The 19,655-nt window shown below is 42.1% G+C and overlaps 1 protein-coding gene across 2 annotated transcripts; it reads right to left on the reverse strand.

Annotated features, from left to right (window-relative positions):
• Positions 1 to 3,715: 3,715 nt before the first annotated feature.
• CCDC28A (coiled-coil domain containing 28A) lies at positions 3,716 to 14,068 on the reverse strand. 2 transcript variants are annotated; one of them, XM_089528460.1, is made up of 6 exons: positions 13,882 to 14,068; positions 9,378 to 9,646; positions 7,529 to 7,692; positions 6,723 to 6,877; positions 5,848 to 5,870; positions 3,716 to 4,159 (listed from the first exon to the last, which is right to left on the reverse strand). In XM_089528460.1, exons 2-6 carry the CDS (start codon positions 9,533 to 9,535, stop codon positions 4,105 to 4,107), a joined length of 555 nt encoding a protein of 184 aa, XP_089384586.1. In that variant the 5' UTR covers positions 9,536 to 9,646; positions 13,882 to 14,068; the 3' UTR covers positions 3,716 to 4,104. The 2 variants fall into 2 exon arrangements, with proteins under 2 accessions (XP_089384586.1, XP_089384585.1); XM_089528459.1 differs by lacking the exon at positions 13,882 to 14,068 and adding an exon at positions 11,564 to 11,734.
• Between the last annotated feature and the right edge of the window lie 5,587 nt (positions 14,069 to 19,655).

Raw genomic sequence — 19,655 nt, forward strand, 5'->3', positions numbered from 1 at the left:
GCCTTATTCAAATACATGGTGTGACCACAACTGGAATATGTGTACTGTTATTGGTACACAGTATATTGTAGAGCTGGAAAAAATGCAGAAAAGGAATACCAAAAATGGCCGAGGGACTTAAACATCTTATCTATGAGCACAGGTAAGAATGTTCAGGGTTGTTCAGATAAGGGGAAACAAGTAAGGAGAGATATCATACTAGAACTCAGAAGCATCCACTGAAATGGGAGAATCATAACAAATAACAGGATGTATTTCTTCACACAGCACATAGCTAACTTGTGGAATTCATTGCTTTGAGATGTAATGATGCCAACTTGCACAGCTTCAAAAAGAAATTTGAGGAATTAATGGATGTTGGGGCCATCAGAAACACCACATGCTGTAGTCTGTGTTACAGAGGAAGGCAATGGCAAACCATCTTTGAGTATTCCTTGCCTAAGAAAACCTATGAAATTCTTGAGGCTGCCCTATGTTGACAAGAAACCTGAAGGTGCAAAGGCATGGGAGTGCCAACACTTTTTCCCACTTAAATCTGAGGGCTTTGGAAAAATTGAGGAGATATTTGGAGAAAGATATGACAGAAGGGTGTCGTGGTTTGAGTGTTGGACTAGGACTCTAGGAGATGAGGGTTTGAATCCCCATTCCTCCAAGGAAACTCATTGGGTGACCTGGGAGAAGTCACATTATCTCAGACATTTCTGTATCGCTTATCAGTGAATACTGCACTTTCTAAGCAGTTTGCAATCTGTAAGCTAAGTGCCCCCAACAAGCTGGGTATAATTTTGCCAACCTACAAAAGGATCGAAAGGCTGAGTCAACCTTGGAGCCCTGAGATCGAACTCACAATATTGTGGCTGCAGTACTGGCATTCAACCACTGTGCCACCAGAGCTTCTATGAATGATGCCTTCCAGTTACCATAAATTGGAAACAACCTGAAGGCACACAGCAGAAGCAGCAACACTTGGATTCAACGACCACAAGCAGCCCATATGCTACACTCCTCCTACCTCTGAGATAGTAAAAATGGCTTCTGGGTGCTTTCCCACTTGTTCTCCTCCTTGATAAAGCAAGCCCACCTTTGATTCAGTGAAATGACTGTAAAAGAGTATGAATATTTTTCCCTAGGGCAACTGAAGGTAGAAGAACCTACTTATTGCTGTAATATGCAGTCTCCAGTTAAGCTGTCACTGAAACCAGTCATGTGGAAGGCAAATTACTTTACTTCTCCTTGCCATTATTATTCAGTTTGCCTTGAATATGAACCTTTACAATTGGTGTCTGCTTAGAAGTATCATCCATGATTTAATTTGAATTTACTCGCAAATAAGTATGCATAGGATAAGAATGCATGTAGCCTTCATTACTCCTAGGAGTAATATATAAAAAGCTGTCTTAATCTCAGACCCCCCAAACTGTTTTTAAGGTAGAGGTATTTAACCTCGATATGAAAGTCATTATTACTTTTTCCTAGTGGTAGGTACTTTTTAAAAACACTTAAAACATCCACCTCTTCACTCTTTTAAAAGCAAAAGCTGTGGACGTGACATCTTAAAAGATTAACAGGATTGTACATATAATATTCAAAATAAATGTAAAACAGATATATCTACCAAGTTGGAGGGACAGAGAATCTCCTGATGTAAAACCTTGAAGTGATAACATTAGCCAATGACAATAATTTATCTAGATTGGTGAGAATAAAATGAGATCATGAAGAGCTCCAAAAGGTTTTCTCTAATCAGGGAGAATGGGATTTAGATGATATATGAAAAGTAAGTGAAAAACAAGATAGAGGTGCATTTGTAGCAATAAAATAAAATCACCCCCATACCCACTGATTGGAATTTGAGCTGGCATGCTCAAACTGACCAAGAGATTCTCTTAGATGTCCCCTCCATGTGTTCAGTGTAATTTTATTTTCCATGTAAATGTAGATAAGACACATTGCACGCAGCCTTCACTATTCATGGGAGGTCTCAACTATAACAGCTATACCAACAATATTTTTGTGCGTAAGCATGTATATTTCTGACAATTCCTAACAATTTTAGAGGGAGCTGAGACCATTACTTAGTGTTAGGACTAAGTCTTGAGCCCCCCTGCCTACGCTTCTGCGACCCATGCTTTATGTTATACACTTCTATTCCACAATTCCTGGAGCAACATAGCCATTTGAGTAGACTAATTTTGCTAGTTGTTTTAGAGCTGCTCAGTTCCCACAGTCTAGGCTGGGGGGCAGCAAGCCCACCCAGGCCCTCTGTTCCAAGTCCCATGTATAACACCGAAGTATCACTTGTCACCATATCAGCCTTTACATCGCCAAATGACCAAACACATGGTTCTGAAGTTATTCCTTCTGCAGTTTTCCAAACTGTGTTTTCCCTAAATTTTAGAATCTAGCATGTTGAACAGTTGCTAAGTCAGCCTCAGCAGCTATAGGAGAGAGAGAAAAGATCACTCTAGTTGTTACTGCTTTTAATTAAAAATAAGCTTTTCCTTCTCAAAAGGCCTGCTGTTTCAAAGATGAGATGTTTATGGCGTCCAAAAAGTAACACAACAGAATTGATTCGGGATGACTTTTGTTCGTTTTCAATCTCTTCTGTTGCTAGGCTGGCTCTAAAACACATTGTCTTGAAAGCTTCATTGCTAGCCTTAGGATAATTGCATTTGTTGCTCTGCATTTTTGGTACAATATCAGATTCATTAAGACACTGGTGTTGAACTGGAGTGTTAGCACAGTTCCCACTATTCATCCTTTGTAATTACGGTGATACATTATTGATTTTATTTCTTCCTTGTGGAAAGATGAAGCTACCTCATTTTTTTGTCCGCTCACTCTAAGAGTAAGACTATGAACTGCCGTTTCTGAAACACAGTATAACAAAACAAAAGAGTTCATAGACCCTGTACCCCAACAGCCAATTGGAAGATCTATAGTACCTTACCTGAAGCAATGATGTTTTCCCCCTGTAAAATGAAAGCTAGGACTGCTGTAGGATTGGCCGAAGGTCAGTTTTCCTCTCCATCTCCATAGGAACCAAAGTGCACAACACACTCTGGGCTTATAGCCAAGATTGACCGAGGCAGGACCAGAGGAAAGGGATTCTTTTATTACTCTGTCCTTATTCTGTACCAAATTACAGTAAGCCTTTAATGGCAATTAAATATGTGGATGTCAGCCTACATTTGATTAGGCTACAGCATTTTCTTCTGCTGGACTTCTGTGCCTTTTACATAAATCAGCAGGTGAAATTTGTCCTAGAATGGAAATCCAATAATGGGATTTCCCCCACTGATTTCTACCTCAGCTGTTGTAGCTGGGGTGAGGAACATGTTGCCACATGCAGCCTATGTTCACTTTTGCAGCTCCTGAATGGCCACTGTTGATCCCCAAGGCCCCCAACCCCCATTTTGAGGGTGATGTTTCAACCAAAATGGCTCCAAACTACATACAAAAGCTGTGATTTTGGTCATCCACCAACCTGCAACTCCTCAATAAAAAAAGATCAAGTATTGGCCAAAATGTTTCGTGGAATTGACATGTTTATCAGTGTGCCTGAATGCAACAGTACAGACCTCATGGGAATAGAGAGGACAAAAATTGGCCCAAGCCACCACACACTTGCCCATCCCTATCTACCCACCCAGTTCATCTGGAATACATGGTAGAACAGAGAACATCAAATGAATGATTTCAAAAGAAAGAAATGGCAGTTTGAAATTATTTTATTGTTAAAATAAATTACACACTTATTTAACAGCTTCACCACAACTTTTGTGCTGATTGTCTACACTGTGGGAAAACAGCAGGTACACCACAATCTGACTTAAAACTGAGTATATTATAAAAATGCACTTTCAGGTTTTTCCAACATTTCATGGTGGATAAGGCCATAATACAAAGCATAGCAGCAAGACACAGTCATATTGTACCTTAAACTTGAACCCTGACAAAGTTGCAGCACTCATATCTGCTAAGAGGAATGTGTGAACATATTCACTTGTATTTGAATGTTTTGTTGCCAAAGCAAGAAGGAGTCCACTGCAAATTAAATAAGACACCCTGGCGTTCCAAAAGCAAACAAAAGAAAGCTGCGTTTTAGCTTGTGCTGGTATTCGGAACATCTTGAACATCGGCTAAATGAAGTTTTTGTCTGAAATAAGCAGTCAAGGAATTGTGTTTTTCTGATATTATTTACTATGTGAACAGCACAATTTGCAAGAATGGTTGGAGAATCAACTGTTTACAAAGAGGTATACACACAAGGAAATATGATCCATTATTTTTAAAAAATTCTTCCCATTATCTATTAACATTGTTATCCCATTCTTTCTCCAAGGATCTCAGAATGGCAGATAGTTCCCTACTTCTCACAACTACCTGTGAGATAGGTGAGGCTGAAAGAACATACACATTATTTTAAATCTAGAGTTTGACACTGCATTATTCTTTGAAAAAATTAATGGCAGCCACAGCCAGAAGTGGATTAGGACCATGGCATGGAAAGGTAGTTTAAGAAAAAAATCCAGCTTCTAGGAAACAATCCCAACAATATCACTCTAGCTAATATTTTGCTTATACAAGAAGCTGCAATTAGCCTGTGCCAAACTGGAGATTTGGGGGAAATGCTCAGGAAGCTGGTAGCAAAAGGGTTAATCTCCTGTTCTTTTCATTGCCTCTGCCTCCTTAATATACAAAGGAGGCAGAGGCAATGAAAAGAACAGGAGATTAAATTAAGAAACAAAGAAAAATGGCAAAATATGTGAGGGGAAAAACACAAAACAGAGATAACAGAATGATTCTTAGGCGGTTTTCATTTTCCTTTCCTTTCTTTGGTTTAGTAATTAGAGCTATACCTTCTATCAAAGGACCTGAAAGATGGGCTTATACTGTGTTCATCCAAGTATATTTGTGTGCCTACTTGCTTCAAAAAGAACCTAGTCTTATACCCTAGAATGATATTCTCTCAGTGGTTCTGTGTGGACTTTGTGCTGGCCTGTGGGTGGAGTTAGGGCGCAGCATCCGCACGCTGGACACCCTAACTCCACTCCCAGGGTGCCATTTTGGTGCGCATGGTCTACATGGTGCACACCGTCGTGGTGCGACGCCAGCGCTGCATCTTCATGATGCAATGCCAAAGGGGCATCATAAAGCCTCACTGCTTGGAGAGCGCACCCCTTGGAGAGGGGCAAAATGACACCTCTTGGAGAGCACAAAAAATAGCTGCTTTTTGCGGCTCCATTTTTGTACTCTTCAGAGGCCAGATTGAGGCTGTGGCATGAGGTGGCCATGGCCCCAATCCACCCAGTAAAGGGGCAGCTGCATGTAGCCCATCTGTACAGCCCCTTATTTTCTTGTTTTAAAGCAAATGTTCACAATTCTTCATCATTCATCCTCTCCTTTTTTTAAAAAAAGTCCCACTATATTTTAACTATATTATTTAACCAATTGCATAATCTTACATATGGATGTATGTAAGTATTTTTATGTTGCCATAAAACTATGATAAAGTTTGGGAACTTCCATATCAAAGAGAATCAAAGATACCCCCACATGCCCACTTTTCAATCCTGCCCCCTCAGGTAGAAAGCATCTTGTGGCAATTTGTGCTCAGCATCCATATACTTGAGAACTCAGAAATATACAGGATAAATCTTGACCTCTCATTTTTTGAATTACTAATACAAAATTATTTGCAAACAACACTGATTTGTGTTTACATGCTGAAAATTGGTTTTAAGAGTACTTCAGCTCCATCTATTATAATTTGAAAGCAGAGTATAAACTTTAGGTAATGTATACCTGTTCTTGTCAGGACAGTGGATTTCACAAAAAGGATACATAGAAGAATTCAGTTCTTCCAGCTGCAACACAAGGAAACAGAGAAAGGTAAACTTAACACTGTACATGGACCCTCCACATTCACTAGGATTAGGGGCAAAGGAGCCCCATGAAAGTGGAAAAAACATAATCTCTAGGTCCTCCAGTGAGACTTTTGGTAGAATTTGACCATAGTCATGCTGGAGGACCTAAAAACTCCTAGAGAGAACATATTAATCAAATCTGTGAATAATCAAATCTCTAAAAGTCAAAGCCATGAGTGGGGAGGGCTGACTGTATTTATGGATTATCTGGACACTTAATTTTCAATTCCTTCTGTGAATTAAAGGGCTTCTCCCATTTGCAGAAGGGAATGAGATCAAGGGAAGACTGCAGGTGAAGGAAAAGGGGAAGGTGATTTTCTCCAATCCCCCCAGAGCCCCTAGTATCTCTTTCTACTAGCACTGTTTTAGTGAAGGTTTTTACAAGACTGAAGAGGGAGGAATTAGTCAAAACCAACTTCTCTGCATTTCTTCTAGAGGAGCACCCCATGAGAAGAGCTCCATTTATGGAAACTTTGGATTCAGCCCAATAGTGGTACAGAAGAATTACTGTAGAACTAAATTCACACTCACACAAATGAAAGCACAGATCACATTACTGTGGACTTTTCAGAATTCTTCTGGCCAGGCTAACAAGTGGATTAATAATTGAATCCAGAGCTAACCTTTCCAAGTATTCAGCTCTGAACCAAGTGGATCTAGCCATATTTAGTTCTGCTCGGCCAGTGATTGGAGGAAAAGTGCATTGTTACAAAGTTCATTCAGCCTTTACGCTTGGCTGCAAATTTCCAAATGCAGGTGTAGTTGTATGTAACAACTGCCGTTTATACTTACATCAGACAACAGTCTATCCAGATTGGAATCACTAGCTAGTTTTCTCTTATCTTCAGGGAGTTCTTCCAGCTCTCCATAAAGCTCTAGATTCAATCGAGCCAACTTTTCCTGCATTCCTCTGACATGTTCCATTTGCTCTATGGAACATTCATTTCCTGAAGTAATCAGAACATTACAGTATTACCGAAAGTCAAAGACAACTATATTTTGCATTTTTTTCTGCATGAAAATGAAAATGTTCTCAGATCAAATCTCTGATGTTGGCTTGTTACTTGGTAAGAGTTTACAGTACAGTCAGATCTCCATATCGGTGAGCTAGCCATCCATGGATTGGCGCATCCGCAGATGGTCTTGCTCCATTATCTTCAATGGTGGTGCTTGTAAATGGCTGTGCCAAAGTGGCCATGCACATGTTGGCATCCACTGACAGTAATAGGACTTGAGAGCATGCATTTTGTTTATCCATGGAGGGGGGTGTCCAGAAACAAACCCCCGCTAAAATGGAAGGCCGACTGTATTATCAGGAACATCTATGCGTTCATGATGAAAGATAATTTTTTATAAAAAATATCTCATGTATGTGAAGCTGGTGTTCTTTGAAACTTTGAAATCAAAACTGGAGCCACCCTAATGTGTCTTTCTAAATGTGTCCTCCCTTATGTTTAGCTAATCTCCCAACTTTCAAAAACCATTCCTAATTCCATTTTTACTGCACCTGAAGGCATAACTCCCCCTAATCACATATATAACCAGGGTTTATATTTGAAAGAACTATTTATTTGTGGGGAGAAGTGGAAGGCAATTACCAAATGCTTGAAGTTTGCCAGAATGGAAGTCATTAAGAAGGCTCAAAAGTCCTTTCTCCATCTCTTGAACATCTGATACATCAGTGAGAAATGAATGTTGGATTGAAGTGGATTGTGCTCCTTTGTTTTCTGCTCCTGGTGCTTTGGCTTTTTCTTTCATTCCTCTGAGGGGAAGACAGTAATTCATGTTAGGATATCATGAACACATCAGCAAATGTCATCAACAGAAAGCCATTTTAGGAAGAAATAATATATATGCATTAACAATTCCGTCAGTATCAGCTTCTATAGCTATGACAATATGATGATTCAACTAAGTTCCTTTATCAAGAGGAAAAACACAAATTACTTACTATTTTTGTTCTCTTGATTCCTGGAAGACATTCCAGAATCTTTGGGAGGGGGAGCATCCCCTTATACAGGATGCAGCAAACCCTGTGACAGGTTCCCCTTAGGGTTACACTAAGTCAGAAACTACTTGAAGGCACACAAAAACAAGGGTCCAACAGCTTCTACTGCTCCTTTTGATGGGGAGCCAAGTAAAGCTGGTCACCTCAGAAAGAAAATTTGCTCAGGTGGTGATGTTCAGCTCAGTTCAACATTTTGCGGGCTTCCTCATAGAGGAATACTAGGTGTGCCCTGCCCTGCTGACTTGGTGAATACTGTATGCTAATTCTGCAATGAACAGCCTGATAACTCTGAACAACCACCAATCCATCCTCCTAAAGCTCTTTGATGTGCTCTTCATGTGCCAGGGGCCCTTAAAGTTAGACCCTCCAACCAAAGAGCCATATAAAGGTGCTTTGCATGCTTATTTAGGAACTAAAAATGAAGGGACAGGGACATATGTATACACACAGAGAGAAACATACACTTTCTCTTAATACCCTTGTCCTTTCAATCTTCCTGTATTAAGCAGAAAGACCCGTGACGGGTGCCTATTTGGATTTGCCTGAACTTGAATAACAATCCATTTCAGACTTCCCTCTTTGACAGGTTACAAACTCATTGCATAGGTACATTAGAGGCAGAGCTTGGATATGTATATTCCCTTCCTACTTTGAGTTCTTGGCAGGCAGACCAGGCTTTCTTGCACACTCAGGCTCAGCCCTTGAGAAAATGGTGAGATGCCAGGCATCAGCCTAGGGACTAGTGTAACCTGATGTTTCCAGAATGCTCTTCATAATAAAAGGACAAAATGGTTCACTTGAGGGCAGGAATTCTTTTCTTTATCTCATTATTTCAGACAAACTCTGTTTTGGACCAAAGTTAAAACTACCCTGAATTCTGAAAATGTATAATACTTGCAGCTTAAGCAGGTTGTGAGCAAGATCAATGAATATAATCAACCATATATTTATCCTGTCATATAAAACACAATATTAATTTAGAGGGGAAATACCTCCTTCAGTTATTAATTTTATTAATGGAGATTAGGTGCAGGATTATAATTTTTCTCTTTTGTTGGACATTTTAAATTGTTTGTTTTCAGTAAGTATATATTGTTTTGCTACTCTTGTAATTTTATATTATTTGTTTGTATCTAGTGTTGGTTACTGTGTGTGAAAACGTGTTACAGTTAGTAAATAATAAAACTATGTGAAGCCATTTAGTTTCTTTTTTAAATACTTTTTCTGACTTTAATAGAACTACAGTAGTATAGGATGCTTCTGCTTCAGAATCTATTGAGAAGCAAGATCCACTAAGTTCAACAAGATCTACCCCCAGATAAGTGGGTATAAAAATGCAGGCTGTATCTCCATGTATCATCTATTCTTGCCCCAAAACTGTGTGGTCCTCAGTCTGGTTAGCTTTGATTGCAAACAGCAAGTAACATATGAGTGCTTACCTTTTAAACTTTGGTTTCTGTAAAGGTGGCTGAGGTGCAGGATTTGAAAATGCTGTACTTTTACTAGGAGGAACTGAGTTTTTCTTATTGTTGACAACTTGAGTAGCATGAGAAGTAGATGACTTGGGACTCCTCCTCTTGGTTTTTCTTTCTTCCATTTTCTTTCTTCACAGATTATTATTGTACAGTATGTTAATGTTCTTCTACAGTCTGGGACAGGATAGTGATCTGTACCCTGGGAAAAGGGTGTGAATAGTTGGTATAGATTCCTGCAGCACAAAAGAAAGAAAGAAAGAAAGAAAGAAAGAAAGAAAGAAGAGCAGCTCAATACATTTCAGCAAATGTTTTATCCAAAACTACAATATGGGGATATGAAATGAAACAACCAGGTCAAGTAAACTTTGCATAAGTAGACAAAAACATTTTTGTTGTTCATTCACTTGAAACCTTCTTGAAAAATGCATCCAGGGATAATTCTTTCTTTCATCAGCCCCTATTTTTCTTACAATTCCTGTTTTAATGCAAATTTGTAGATCTATGTTTTTTAAAAAACATATTGGATGAATGGGAAAGAAGGCATAAAGCAGGCTTATGTGTTCTCCACCCTTTTGCATTTCATGCATGCCCATTACAGGATTCTGGAGGGAGCTGCTGCTCAACTTCCCCACTGTAGGCAGGCATACACAGTTACAATAGGATTGGTTAGAGTAAAATCAAAATTAGCTACCAGTTTCTCTACCTAAACTCTTTCCAGTTCTATACCTTGATAGGAAACTGAATGCCAGTAAAAGGGAAATATTTCACTGGGTATTTATTCAGTGTGATTGAAGACACTCCCTGTTTCTGGTGGCAGCAGAGTAAGCTGATCAGTCCCTTGAAAAAATGCAAGTCCCATTCTATCCACATATCAACTTTCTACACATTTAAACAACAAATTCCTGAACACAGGTACAGACAGTTTGCATCTATATTCAGTATAATTGGAAACACTCCTCTAATCTCTCCTAATTTTGTCATTTATTTATTGATTATAAAACATTTTAAAATCATTCCATCAGTCATAACAATCATGACACATCTTAACAAGTCCTAACACATATGACATAACACAACCCCTATATCATATCCTCTCTTACTACCAGAACCTGACAAACATACATCTAAAACAGTTAAAACATACATTGACTTCCAAATGACAATTCTGGTTTTTATTTGTTCATTACATGTCTATCTCTTGCTGTTTTATTTTTTACGTTTTCCTAAAGTCAATGACTGATGAAAGAAGGATCACTGGAGAATTTCAAAAATGACTGGGATATCTTGACAAAAAACTTTACTCAAAAGTGGGGGAGATTTAGCAACCCAAGGATGTCAAGACCAAAGGCAAGGGAGCATTTGGATGGGAAGCAAGTACAGCAGCCGTTCCCAAATGTTGGTGTTCCAGGTGTTTTCACATTCCAGAAACTCCAGCCAATGTGGCCAACAGTCAGCAACATGCTACTTTTTGTTTAAAAAATCAACAGTGATTTGTGGTTCCTGCCATTTAAAAGCAGGTGGTAGAAAAGTTGTGTGGGATGAGATGGAGAACTAAACAATGGGGTTCAGGCCAGAAATGTTACAAATCTCTCTCTCATTTTTATTTTTATTGTTCATGTTATTTTATTATAGCAAAATTGGGGGGGGGGGGGGAATTGATGGAACATATTTTTAATATATGTTGTATTTTATATTGTATTTTAACTGTTATTGTAAGCCGCCTCGATCCTGTGGGAGAGGCAGTGTATAAATAAATTATTATTATTATTATATAAATAATAATAATCTAATAAAATAAAAAAGAATCACACCCATCATTTAATAAAATAAAAAAGAATCATAATCGTAATAATCTAATAAAATAAAATAAAAAAGAATTCTCAGCCAGGGAGGCCTTACTGAACTACAAACCCCAGAATGCCACAGAGGAGCCCAAAATGGAACAGCAGCACTAGATAGATAGATAGATAGATATAAGAGTGTAGTGCTGTGTTTTGGACTGCAGCTCCCAGAAGCCACAGCCATCTTGAGCAATTGGAGCTGAAGCCCAAACCCCTCTCAGGGGCAGGCTACACTTTGGGAGGCACTGCTAATGCCTTTGGAGGAGGAGGAGGAGGAGGAGGAGGGGAGCAGCCTCCTCAAAGCCTTACCTGGAGCCTCCTCCTCAAAGCAGCTCCAGGGGAAGCAAGAGGAAGGGCTCTGGCGACGCAGAGGGGCCAATGGAGGCGCCACTTCCGGGTCCGTCCTAGAGAACGGTCCCTTCTCCTCCTACTGCTACTCAGGCGCTGCGGCCTAGAAGCCATGGAGGAGACTGGACACCCCCCCCCCCCCATCCCCACTGCTAGCTCCTCTTTCTCCTCCTTCTCTGGATGTGCCAGGCCCAGTGGTCCCCAAACTGTGCCCTTTAAGAGTTTTGGACTTCAACTCCCAGAAGCCTCAGCCACGTTGGCCAATAGCATGGGATTCTGGGAGCTGAAGTCCTAAAGCCCTCCAAACAGCACACTTTTGGGGTCTAGTGGAGCTGGCCATGAATTCCTCCTCAGGAACAGAGAAAGTGGAGAAGGAGGAGCAGGCCCTGCGAAATGGAGGGCGGCATTCCAGGAATGAATATATATACATTGGGGACAGGGCCACATGTAAAAAGCTCAAAGCACTCCAATGTAAAGCCATCGTTCTTAATCATGCTAAAAATGGAGGGCCTTTGAGGGGGAAATGGAGGACAGGACCTGACCAGAAAGCTCACAGCACTCAAATGTAAAGCCATCGTTCTTAATCATGCTCAAAATGGGGGGCCTTTGAGGAAAAAATGGAGGACAGAACCACATATAAAAGCTCAAAGCACTGAAATCTTAGTCATGCTCGAAATGGAGGGCCTTTGAAGGAAAAATGGAGGACAGGACTTGACAAAAGCTCAAAGTACTAAATTATAAATCTGTTGTTCCTAGTCATGCTCAAAATGTTGGGCCTTTCGGGTAAAAATGGAGGACAGGACCTGACAAAAGCTCAGAAATCTCAAATATAAATTCATCCTTCTTAGACATGATCAAAGTGGAGGGCTTTTGAGAGGAAAATGGAGGACAGGACCACATAAAAGCTCAAAGCACTCAAATATATAAATCTGTCGTTCTTAGTCATGCTCGAAATGGAGGACATGACCACATGTGAAAGCTCAAAGCACACATAGAAATGGAAAGCCAGCGTTCTGAGTGATGCTCAAAATGGAGGCCCTTTGAAGGAAATGGAGGGCAAGAGCACATATAAAAAGTCAAAACAATCATGGAAATACTAATTCATGCTCAAAGTGGAGGACCTTTGAGGGAAATGGAGGATAGGACTACATATAAAAGCTCAAAGCATTCAAATATAAATTCATCCTTCTTAGTCATGCTCAAAATGGAGGACCTTCAAGAAAAATGGAGGACATGACCACATATAAAAGCTCAAAACGCTCATAGAAATATAAAGTCGTCCATCTTAGTCATGTGTCAAATGGAGGACATTAGAGAAACACTGAGGACATAACCAACTAAAAACTAAAAACACTACTATAAATATAATTGCATGCTTTTTAGCCACGCTCAAAATGGAATTCCTCCTAGACAGAAGGCTGAAATGGAGGACATGTCCTAGAAAAGGAGGACCCCTGGTTACTCTGCCCACTGGGCCCAGCATAGCCTCCAGGGCTGCATCTGTTCTGCAAAAACAATCCAGTTTGACACTGCTTTAACTGCTTTGGCTCAATGGTATGGAATTCTGGGATTTATAGTTTGTTGTAACATCAGAGCTCTCTGACAGAGAAGTCTAAATGTCTCACAAAGCGACTGTTCCTAAAATTCCATAGCATTGAACCAGGGCAGTTAAAGTGATGCCAAACGGGATTATTTCTGTAGTGTAGATGAAGTAGTGTTTAGTTTAGGAAAGTTTATACTACCAACTTCATTCTCTCAGTTTGAAAAGGTGCACAAGATCCCTTTGCATGCCAATTTAGACTAACATGGCTATTTCTTTCCTAGATTAAAGTCTACTTAATCGGCATCTGATGACATAAACTATGAAAGCTTATGTTACCAACTTCTTTCTCTCAGTCTCAAAGATGCTAGCATATCACTTTGCAATGTGGTTATTGGTTTGAGTGTTGGACTAGGACTCTGGGAGTCCAGGGTTCAAATTCCCACTCATCCATGGGCAAGTGACCTTGGAAAACTTTCTCAGCCTCAGAGGAAGACAATGGTACCCACACCATCACTGAAGAAATTTTTATTTATCTTCCCAAGAAAATGTCTAATAGGTTTCCCTTAGCGTCAGCAGTCAACATAAATTGAAATGAATTGAAGTCACGCAACAATTAGCACCTGGGGGCGATAATCGACACTTCTCACGGCACTGTCTCCCACTCGCAGGCCAGAATTGCCTCTCTCCAACGGACCACTCAGTTGGTGCTGGAAGCCAGGACCATCACTCTGCCTACCTTAGCACATCTCCAGGGCCTCATGATCTCAGCCACAGACTGCCTCCCCTGGGCACGTCTTCATTCAAGGCCCCTACAGTGGTTCCTTCTCCCACACCAGGACGCCATTGCCAAGAAGTCCAAACTTCCGATCACCGTGCCGAGACTGGTTCTCCGCTCCCTACTCTGGTGGACTTCGATCGGCAACCGCAGGGGCTGTCCCATTTGGAAGCCGGACCAGATTCAAATCACAACCGACGCGAGCCTCAGAGGCTGAGGTGCCCATTCCAGAACACACCTGACACAGGGCAGATGGGATCCCTCCGACCAGCAGCAAAGCATCAACTGGCTGGAGCTGAAGGCAGTCAGGCTGGCCCTTCTCGACTTTGTGGAGCTGGTTCAGGGCAGAACTGTCTTGATCAGGACCAACAATGTCACCACAAAGGCCCACATCAACTGCCAGGGTGGAACGAAATCGCAGGCCCTAATGGAGGAAACCTTACTTCTGCAATGGGCGGAGACCAACCTGCTGTCCTTGGAGGCGGAACACCTCCAGGGAGAGCTCAACTCCACAGCAGACTGGTTGAGCAGTACAGACATCCATCAGGGCGAATGGAGCCTTCACCCGGAAGTATTCAACATGATTGTCAACCAACTGGGTCAGCCAGAGATGGACCTCTTCACCTCCCCAGTAAACGCCAAGACAACACACTTCGTCTCGAGATATCAGTCTCAGGGAGTGGAGGACGTAGACGCCCTGAACCTCACCTGGCCCAGGACTCTCCTCTATGCGTTCCCCCCGTTCTCTCTTCTGACAAGGTCATGAGCAAGATCAGGAGAGAGAGGGCCGAGGTAATCCTAGTGGCCCCAGCGTGGCCCCGCAGAGCTTGGTACTCAGAGATCCTGACCATGACCACGGACAGCCTGGAGCTTCCAGTGAGACAGGACCTTCTCTCCCATGGGCCAAGTATTCCACCCTGACCCAGCCTGGCTTCAGCTCCATGTCTGGAGGTTGAACACCACATGCTCCAGCAATGCGGATACTCCCCGCAGGTGATTAATTCCATCCTCGCCTCGCGACGACCGTCTACTCAAAGAATCTATGAATATACCTTCAGAGTATTTTGGAGGTGGTGTTCACACAAGCGCCTCGAACCCCTCCAATTCTCTGCCTCAACATTGATGATGTTCTTGCAGGATGGCATAGACCAGGGCCTCCGCCCGAACACCCTCAAAAAGCAGGTGGCTGCAATTACTTCCATCCTCCCCCATAATGAAGCAGCCGCAATCTCCTCCAACCCACACCTAAGGAGACTGCTAAAAGGGGTCACCAACACGGCCCCTCCAACAAGACATAGGTTTCCATCGTGGGACCTACATACTGTGCTCAAGGCTCTCACCATCCCCCCCTTTGAGCCGCTGAGAGGGGTATCTCTCAAGCATCTGTCATGGAAGGTGCTCTTTTTGACCGCCATCATCTCAGCCTGAAGAGTATCTGAGCTCTGCGCACTATCAACGCGACAGGATCTCTGTGTGTTCAGACCAGACTCAGTCTTGTTTCGTACGGATCCAACCTTCCTCCCTAAGGTCAACTCTGCTTTCCACGTGTCCCAGGACATCATACTACCTTCCTTTTGTCCTCGCCCAACGACGGATTTGGAGAAAAGCTGGCATACCCTCGATGTCTGCAGGGCGATCAGGATATACCTCAAGAGGACAAAACCATCCAGATCATCAGAGGCCCTTTTTGTCTCCTTCAGCAAGGCAAAAAAGGTAAAGAAAGTGTCTCCTTCTACTCTGGCTAGATGGAGCAGAGAGCGTATTGCAGCCTGTTACAGATCCCAGGGCCTTCCTCCACCTGATGGAGTGGTTGCACACTCAACTAGGAGTGTGGCCACCTCAGTAGCCTGGGCCATCAGTGCCCCCTAACAGAGATCTGCAGGGCCGCAACTTGGAAGACACCCTCGACTTTTGTCAAGCACTACAAGCTTGACCTCTACCAGTCAGCTGAGGCTGCATTTGGCAGGAGGGTCCTTCAGCGCGTCCTTCCGCCGTCTCCCCCTTCGCAGCATACCCCCCCCCCCGAATAAAGGAGGACTTTGGTAAATTTCAAGTCTAAGGAGGAGCTAACCTTATCCGCTGGGAAAAGGAACGTTGGTTCTTACCTGTTATACGTCCATTTCCAGCGGAGAAGGTTCGATCCTCCTTCCCACCCGAGGTGCTGCTGGGAGACGCCGGGAGTTGTGCGCTGCCCCCCTTGCCAATACTTCAGCTTCAAGAGCTCACTGCTCAGATGATCACAGGAGTGATGGGCTCTTATCAACAATTTTTTGGCCTCTGGCCTCAGCCTGCTATTTTCTTAGGCTGGAGAACAACTGGACTTCCTGGGTCGCCCCTCCCATGAGGGGGCAGGGGGTCTTTTTGTTATTATAATTATGTCCCTGCCTCTAGGAGCTCATGGGAGGTACAACCCAAGTCTAAGGAGGATCGAACCTTCTCCGCTGGAAATGGATGTATAACAGGTAAGAACCAACGTTCCTTTCCCACTCATCCATGGGCAAGTGACCTTGGACAACTTTCTCAGTCTCAGAGGAAGACAATGGTACCCACACCATCACTGAATAATTTTTTATTTATCTTCCCAAGAAAATGTCTGATAGGTTTCCCTTAGCGTCAGCCGTCAACATAAATTGAGATGAATTGAAGTCACACAACAGTTACTGTACAGTTCTTTTGCTTATTACTCTACCCTCCTTTTAAGCAGAGGATAGTATTTGGGGGGGGAGGGAAGGGGATCAAAGACCTCCCCCCTTTTAAGGCAGATTTCCCCAGCCTGGCAGTTTTCTCCAGATGGAATACAACTGGGCATTGCAGTTCCAAAACATCTGGACAGAGCCAGGGAAAGGGAAGCTTCCTTCAGATTTAATCCCTCAAAAAGCCTGAAGGAAGTAGGTGTTCCTCTTTAAGCACCATGGGGAAGGGATAATGCTCCTGGCATAATCCCTACAACTCTGTTGTTATTGTTGTGTGCCTCCAAGTCATTTCTGACTTATGGTGACCCTAAGACAAACTTATCATGGTGTTTTCTTGGCACATTTCTTCAGAGTGGGTTTGCCATTGCCGTCCTCACCGAGTGGCTTTCTATGGCCGATCTGGGATCTTGTCTCTAGATGTATAATCCAATGCTCAAACCAATACATCACGTTGGCTCTCTACAACCCTATCCCTCCCCATTTTAACCTCCCTCCTCCTTGATCTTCTCAGGCTAGTTCTCTTTGATGTCAGAGCCAAGCTGGGTGGGAAAGTGCCTGCAATGATGCTGGGGAGTGAAACAGGGAGGTGGCAAAGCTCATTGCTCTCTTCCACTTTCACCTTTCCTTGTAAAAACTAAAGTGATCAATTTTTAAAAGGTGGATGAAGTAGAAAAGCAAGCATAGCTATTGTCACCTGTACTATCCAGCAGAGTTGCTGAATCTAATCTTGCTACTGCTGCTGCTTAGAAATTGGAGTGGGGCAGGAAACCTTCATTTTGGAGATTATCAGATGGGAGAAGGAACATCTTTGTCCCATCCTTTTTCTGTTCTTATAGCATGATTGTGTGATTTTCATACAACGTCGAGCTTATCCTGTCAGTGTCCCATCATTAAACTGCAATTAGTCGTGATCGCACAAAAGACTTTCACACGACGTTGCACTGATCCTGTCATTGTCCCGTCAGTGAAGTGGAATTGTCCCATCCTTGCCCTTCATTTTGTATTAACGGAAGAACATGTTAATGCAATTCCACTTCACTGACAGTTTAATGGCAGGATCTGCCATTGGTCAACTAAAATGTACAAAATGCATGCTGCCCCACTGACTTCTTCAGGTAAGGGTGTTAAACGTCATACAGAAGAAAGAAAAATATGACAATGTTAAGAGTCACTGGGCTCTTTTTGTGAAGGTATTCTCAGTTGAGATGATACAGAGGGATATCCATGTAGGCAGATACCATTTCTCCATTTTGGCCATATGGGCTCTGGCAGACAAAGAGTCATGAAGTCCAGGAAATAAAATTTAAACTCCATTAGCATCACAAAAAGATATGCTTTTATCTTTACCTTCCCGCTTGTTAGGCAGAGAAATTGACTTTCTCAAGAAGTTTCTGTGCTCTTGCACAACATCTTGACAAAATGTAGGCCTGTGCTTTCTCCTGCATGATTTTTAGCAGCTTTGCCTAATGAAGAAGCCAGTGGAGCTTCAAAAGCTTGCATCATGCATTTTGTGCATTTTGGTTGGCCCAATAAAGGCATCACAGTTTTGCAAATTTTGGATGTTATTGTACTTTGCTCTATGACCAACATAGCTACCCCTGGATATGAATTCCTGCCTTGTATTTCACCCTGCATTGATTCTTTTCAGCACTGTACAATCCTGCTCCTGGGATTTTTCTCCCTGGAGTAGTGAAGCTGTGTCCTTCCAGATATTGGAGCACAGCTGTTGCCATCCTTGACACTGGCCATACTGGTTGGTCCCCATCCCTGATTTAATAGTTTCTTCCAGTATTAGGCGGAGTGAGAAGCATGGATGGCTCCAAGGAGACCTTCATTGACTTCATCAGGTTTTAAAATGGAAGCTGTCACACTAACTGCAAAGCTTATGATAGCAGAGACTAATAAATTGTATAGTAAAATATATATATATTAAATATAAACCAAAGAGTTGATACTTAATTACAGAATTGATTTCACGTTAACCATACTCAAGTTTATTTTTCAGGTACACATATGGATTGTATGTTTTTGTTCAGATTAATCCCAGTCATACAGCCCAGCCATCCCAAAGGATAAAACTGTGGGAAGTAGTTTGTAACTTGGCATATCGTGGATACAGCTGTCATTTCCTGAGTTGTGAGAGAGCAGTAGTATATGTTTTCCAGTTACTATTGTGTATTGTCACAGACAAAAAGGAAGTTGCCTCTGGAAAGCTAGGGTCAGATGTCACTTCCTTCACATGCCTGCATCCCAGTGCTAGGCTGCTCTCAATAGAATGATTTGAAAATGTATGTAAACTGGCCCCAAAGTACATGGTAGCCCTTTCAGAAGCTTTCACTTTGCTGGTGGCAAACTTGTATTGAGCTGCTACCACAAATAGAATTAAAATTTTATTTAAAGATTCTAACTGCTTTTCTGCACACTAGATCACCCGATATATTAGAAACATTATTTTAAAGCAGATTAAAGGCCAATACAGTTGACCCTCCACATTTGCAGCTTTGACTTTTGCAGATTTGATTATTCACGTATTTTGTTCTCTTAGGAATCTCTAGTTCTCCAATGTGATTCTGTTGTCACCCTCTGCCAAAAGTCATGCTGGAGGACATAGAGAACACTAGAGAGAACACTTCTTGAGGCATTTGCAGGTCCTCCAGAACAATTTCATGGTCCACCTCTGTGAGATCTTGAACACAGAATCTGCTTGGAGGACCTAGAGATTCCTAGAGAGGTATTCTTAGGTTAAAAAAAACACTAGTGCTTTCCTCTCACTTTTACAGGGGTTCTGTGCCTCTAACCCCAGCGAATGTGAAGAATCTGTATTAAAAACCAATGACTTGATGATATAAAAGTTGTAACTGCTATCAACTCAACAAGGCTGGAGCTACTGACTTTCCTTGGGAAGTTCTACAACTTAAGTGCTGCTACAGAGAAAGCCTAGTCTCATGTATTTACCAGCCTAGACTTGTGGTATGGTAGACCACAGAACAGAAACTCTACTGGGGATCTCAAATTTCAGCACACATTTACAAGTGTCCCACA

The sequence above is a fragment of the Sceloporus occidentalis genome, unplaced genomic scaffold, assembly GCF_023333645.1.
Source record: "Sceloporus occidentalis isolate IW3139 unplaced genomic scaffold, rSceOcc1.0.p SCAF_6, whole genome shotgun sequence".
NCBI lineage: Eukaryota > Metazoa > Chordata > Lepidosauria > Squamata > Phrynosomatidae > Sceloporus > Sceloporus occidentalis.